The 6,140-nt window shown below is 47.5% G+C and overlaps 1 gene segment (V, D, J or C); it reads right to left on the reverse strand.

Moving 5' to 3' along the window:
* Positions 1-2,410: 2,410 nt before the first annotated feature.
* Positions 2,411-2,912, reverse strand: LOC100960664. The segment is given in 2 exon segments: positions 2,411-2,742; positions 2,853-2,912. Coding segments are annotated over 2 exon segments (378 nt in total).
* Positions 2,913-6,140: the final 3,228 nt, after the last annotated feature.

Here is a 6,140-nt window from a genome sequence, read left to right on the forward strand (position 1 = left end):
AAAGATATCTGCATATTATGAGTCAGACTCAATCTTGATAACTAGCATCTACAGAGAACTCAAATTGATCAACATAAATAAAGCCTATAATCCCTTATGTCAATGGTTAAGAGAGATGAATAGAACCTTCTCTAAAGAAGATAGATGAATGGCTAACATGAAAAAATACTCATCATCCATAATTATCAAATAAATGAAATCCAAACTCACCATAAAATATCACCTAGCCCCGGTGAGAATAGCCCATATGACAAAATCTCAAAGCTGCAGATGCTGGAGTGGATGTGGAGAGAGGGGCACACTGTGGCAGTGCTGGTGGGACTGCAAACTAATATAATCTCTCTGGAAGGAAGTGTGGAGAATCCTCAAAAAACTCAAACTAGACCTCCCATTTGATCCTACAATCCCATTACTGGGCATCTATCCAGAAGAAAACAGATGACTTTATCATAAGGACAGTTACCCTAGGACAGCTCAATTTACAATCACCAAACTGGGGAAACATCCTAAAGGACCACTAATCCAGGAACAGATTAACAAGCTATGGTGTATGTATACCATGGAATATTATTCAGCCACTAAAAATGATGGAGACTTTACATCTTTTGTATTAATCTGCATGGACTTGAAACACGTTCTTCTTTCTAAAGCATCACAAGAATGGGAAATGAAGAATCTAATGTACTCAATTCTGATATGAGGACTTTTGATGACCTCGCTGCATGTTTTAACTGGTGACAGCTGCTATCTGTGAACTGTGCTTTTTATCCCTGTTGTCCCCAAAGAATGAAGATGCATTCCAGCATCTTCCCAAACAAAGACTCAGAGAAAAGGAATCATGTCCATGAAATTAAAGTAGGGAAGGTGACAGTGAATGGTCCCAGAGCCATCTCCCACACAGAGGACTCATTCTGCACCTGGGAATCCAGGATCTCTCTGGGACATAGTCTAAGGATAAGGAAGGCCCAGTTTCCCAAGGCTTCAGGGCTCAGAGAATGATCTACAAAGACTTGGACACATGCCAGTGACACATAGGGAACTGGGCAGAGAGGACCTGGGCAGCCAGGCCACACAAGCTGCATTTTTATCCCCAGAGATACCCCACACACATGTGGGCAGTTCATATAGCCTCTGGAGACAAATGTCCCATTTGCAGTGGGAAGCCAGTGAGAGGAGGTGTGATTCTCATTGATCCCATGAAGATGATGCAAGTTGAGAATATCAGACTTTCTGGGAGCACAGGTGACAGCAGAAGCCACAACCTCAGCAGGTATTGGTCAAAGGAGGGGACAGATGATGGATGGATTTGATGGTGGATATGAAGGGTAGATCCTGGTCTCATTCTCCCATGGATGGGAGCTCTTCATGACATTGGGTTGTATTCAGCCATGACAGCTATGGTCAGCCTGTCCCTGTCCCTAGAAGCAAAGGTGTCAAGGAGGTCATGTTGACAAAGGAGAATCCAGAAAAACCCCCAAACATCCAAGACTGCTGTCTGGTCACAGACTCAGACTTTCTGTCTGGGGACTCTTGGTAACCAGGCTCCACAGTCACCCCCAATGATCCATGCACATCATGAGCTCCACTGGGAGAGTGACATAAGGCACACATTGGGACACTTCTGGCCCCTAATGTCCCACAGACCCTACATCACATCCTGGAGTGTTCAAAAGGCCAAATGAGGCACGAGAGGAGTAGACAGAAGTCAGTGTCATGGGCTTAGGGAAGCCCGCCCATGAGATCCCCATGTGCCTGAGTGGGATCAGCTGTAGGAAAGCCAAATTCATGGGACCTACTTCCCCCACCTCCTCTGGTACAGGATCAGCATTTCCCAGCTGAAGTGGAACCTGTCCTTCCCCTCTCACCTCCCCGGGAAGGTTGCTGCCTCAGACCCATAGCAGCCCCCACACCCACCCTCTATCCTGAAGAGACAGCTAAAGATGCAGGAACCCATGAGTGAGCCCGGCCAGCTCTGTGCCTGGAATTCCTCCCTGATCCATGTCCTTAGTCAGTAATTCCACTGCCCAGTCCATGGCTTGTAGGGAGCCTGAGGCAGCCCTGAGCTCAGGTGACAGGGAGGGAAGGGGAGGTCTCTCCCATGACAACTGCTGTCCATGCTGTAGGACTGTCCATGGCTTGGATGGTCCCTGGGCACTGACCAAGACGTGAGCCAAAGGAGGGTCATTTTCAACCTTTTCAGACCAGTTCCACAGACACAATCACCAGATTGTTTTTGTTTTTGTTTTAGTTTTCCTCAGACTTCAGGAACAGTGAATGTAAAATTGAGAGAAAAAATATTTTAAACCAGAGGTGCTTTCAAGTACAGTTTGAATACATGGAACACATTTTAAAATTTAAAAATTAACATAGAACAAGACCCTGAGCAGGCTGAGGTTTTTGTCCCACTTCCTCATCTGCCTGTGTCACTGTGTAAACCACTGCTGTCATTACTTTCACAGTAATAATCAGCCTCATCCTCAGACTGGAGGTTGGAGATAGTTAAGTAGCGTTCAGCCCCAGAGCTGGAGCCTGAGAAGCGGTCAGGGATCCCATCTCCCTTGTTGCTGGTTCCATCACTCTGAAGCCACATCAAGTACCGAGGGGCCTTCCCTGGCTGCTGCTGGTGCCATGCAATGCCATAGCTGCTGTGCCCACTGTCCAGGGTGCAGGTAACCTTGACCGAGGATCCCAGGGAGGCAGAGGCAGAGGGCGGCTGAGTCAGTGCAAGCTGTGAGAGGGACCCTGGAAACACAGAAACTCATTGTGGCCTGGAGGAAGGATGAGAGGAAAGGACAGTCCAGGCACGAGTTTGGAAAGTGGGAGGGGGGGTAGATGTTGAGATCCGTCCTGACCTGTGCAGTGAAGGAGGAGGGTGAGGAGGAGTGGGGTCCAGGCCATGGTGCAGACACTGCAGAGCTCTGCTGAGGCAGACAGGCTGCTGTCCTCTCTTATCCTCCCTCCAGCCCCAGAGGAGAGAGGGGGGCAGTGCATGCAAATGTGCTGCTCTTCCCCTGCCCATCCAACCTCACCTGGGCCTGTGTGAGCCACAGAGGCTGGGTGTCACTTCTAGGAGGGGGACTGGGCTGGGCTTTTCTGAGACTCCCCAAGGTCCCAGAGTATACTCTGCTGCCAGCCCCAGAAAGCCCTGGGCAGAATTCAGTTCCAGGTGTCTTGTGTTCCCAGCTGATCCCCACAGAGCCCTCAGTGACAGCCCCACAGCGCCCCCTGCTGACACGTCCAGGTCCAGAATGTCTAGGATCAGATGCCAGGGGGTCCTGACAGAGGTCCTGCCCCACCAGGGCCTTGACCAATGCCAGCTCCCTGCCCAAGGGCAGAGCGAGGCCCCTCCTCAGGGCAGCTCCGACCTCATCCCGCCTTTATTCTTTTCTTTGCGCCTTCTCAGTGGAAACAGAATACACAGCTTTTCCCACATTAAGGGGATGGGGTGTCTCCTGCACAAACTGTACGTGAAATAAGATGCATTTTAGCTGAGAGCAGGACAGGTCAGACACGATCCTGCTTCCCAGGCTGCTCTTGAAACTGGGTTTCTCTCTCCCCACTGGACCCTCAGGAGGTCGCACACAGGGAAGGTAGTGAGGAGTGTCTGTGGGATAAAGGAACAGGCTGGAGACCCGCTGAGTCACTGGGGAGTAAGGAGAGACCCAGCATGGAGGAAAAGGTCCTCATTGTGATGGAGAAGTGAATCAGCTCACTGGGGGCTTCTTGTGAAGTGGGAGATCAGAGAAATACAAGAAAAATAGAGGATGTGAGTGAAAAGTTCTTACAAGTCCATATCTTTTCTTATGCAAATCTTTTAGTAGTTGGTTGAAGAGGTCAAAGGAGAGGAGGGATGTTGAGTGAAAGGGAGAGAGACCCAAAGACTGAGATGGAGAGTAGTGAGTCAGAGAGAGGAAGAGGGAGAGGCGGGAATAGACTTCACTGTGGACGGGGTGGAGGGAAAACCAGTGGGGAGATTGGGTGGGGGTCAGAGGTGGAGTTTGGGGTGTGTTAGCTTTCATTCTAGTCTTTTTCCTGTAGAAACTGGGGCCTCTCCCAGCTCCTCAGCTGCCTTCTCTGGTCTTCTTCCTGCATGGACTCGGAATCCTTCTTTAATCAAAATTCTTTCATTCTCTTTGGAGAGGTTTCTTTTCTGTTTTCATTTGATAGTGGGTTTCCTTCTTGTTTTCCACCATCCTTATATATTTGGTGACATTGAGGCATATGTGTGGAGGTTTGGGGGAAATCACCTTTTCAAAATGCAGAGTCTCAGGCTCCACTCCACATGCCCGGAATCAGAGTCCACATGTGACAGGATCCCAGATGATCCCTGTGCCCAGGAACGTCTGAGAGTCTCTGGTCTGACAGAGGCAGGGAGGCGCTGGTGGGTTTGGTGAAGGACTGCTCCTCACGCCTCTGTCTGCTATACCTCTTTCCAGTGTGTCCAGAAAAGTACTGTCCTGTGTCCCAATTTTAAAGGGCGGGTTGAGCATAATGCACTTGAGGCTTCCCGTCAAGTGGCGGCAGCTCCCCCTGAGCTCACGCATCCCCAGGGATGACCTGGAGCCTTGTAATAACAACATAGTCTTTTCATCTTCACTTCTTGATGCCAGTGAGCAAGGGAAATAATTAAAAGTTGCAATTTTTCATTAGTAGTTATGATATCCATAATATTAAGCAGTGCTTATATTTTTGTATTTTAAAGACAGATGAATCACTATATTAATCATAAATGACAATTCTACATGGAAAGTAAAGCAATAGGGGCCCCCATTATCATCATACTTGTGGGAGACGTGAGGCCAAGATGAAATAAATGCAATCAAATTCAGAAACACTATTATGTTGCTTGTTTGGTTCATTTGTTTTCTGGGACAACAGTCATAACATGGCACACACTGGGCAACCTAGAGCAACAAAAATGTGCCGTTCTGGAGGCCAGTCCTGCAAAGTCCAGAGATGGGGACCCATGTTCTCTGGTCCTTCTGGGAGGATCCTGCCTCCCTCTTACCGAGTGTGAGTGGTTTGCTGACAAGCTTTGGTGTCCCTTGGTTTGCAGCCACATAAATATTTTCTCTGCCCTCATCGTCACATGGCATCCTCTCCATGTCCTCTTGTGTTCTCAGGACCATATTATCAGAACACTAGCCACACTGAGTTGGGAGGACACCACAGTCTGATGTGGCCTCATCTCAACTAACTTCACCTGCAAAGATATTATATTTTAAATAAGGTCACCTTAAGCAGTACTGGGGATAAGGACTACAATTTATCTTAAAAGATGGATTTATTTAATTATACCCATAGAAATGAAGAATCATTTTTACAATTATATTTAAAAACATTTAAAATATTTTTAAAATGCAATAAGTGTGTTGCATTCACATGTTGCATGCTGTGAAAATGGAACCAAATAAAAGGAACTTCATTATAATCATCTACAAAAAAATCTCTCTGCACCACAGGCTTCTTTCTGAAGGAAAATTGTCTGATGTTAATCTTTAAATCTGACCCAGCTGTAGCTTTTATTTTTCTAACATGGGATAATTAAATACTGCTCTTTTTGTTTACATCCTTCCCAGTCATCCAGAAGTATCTTCCACTATAAGATTCAAATTGGGAGTGAGAATTAATTCAGACCCTTCCATTCACCTTTCTTTCTGAGGATATTTAATCTTTAGGCTGCCCTGAGAGCTCAGCTGTCTGGTCATGACATCACGTGATCCTGACATCACGGGATCATATTTGACTGACCCAGGCTGAGTCAGAGTTTGGGTTATGTCTTGTTCTTCCTCTGGTCTCTCCCTGTGCATAGCACCACTGTAGTGCTGCAGTAGTCCTCAGCCTGGACCACAGGCTGGGACCTGAGAAGGGTCAGGCCCCAAGAACTGAGATGCATTCCAGCATCATTTCAACTAAGGAGAGAAAGAGTGGAGAGAATCACAACATAGGGAATGTTAGCAGTGAAGGTTCCTAAAGCCATATTCTTGCAGGGAGGGCTCATGTGCACCTGGAACCTAGGAGTCCACTGGTGATACACTCTGAGGATAAACAGGATCCAGAATCCCAAAGGCTTCAGAGGTCAAGGAATGATTCACAAAGCCCAGGCCAGGTGCAGGCAACATCTAGGAGGCTGGGGGGTG

This window comes from Otolemur garnettii, unplaced genomic scaffold (genome assembly GCF_000181295.1).
Source record: "Otolemur garnettii isolate 467f Iridium unplaced genomic scaffold, OtoGar3 scaffold00301, whole genome shotgun sequence".
Lineage (NCBI taxonomy): Eukaryota > Metazoa > Chordata > Mammalia > Primates > Galagidae > Otolemur > Otolemur garnettii.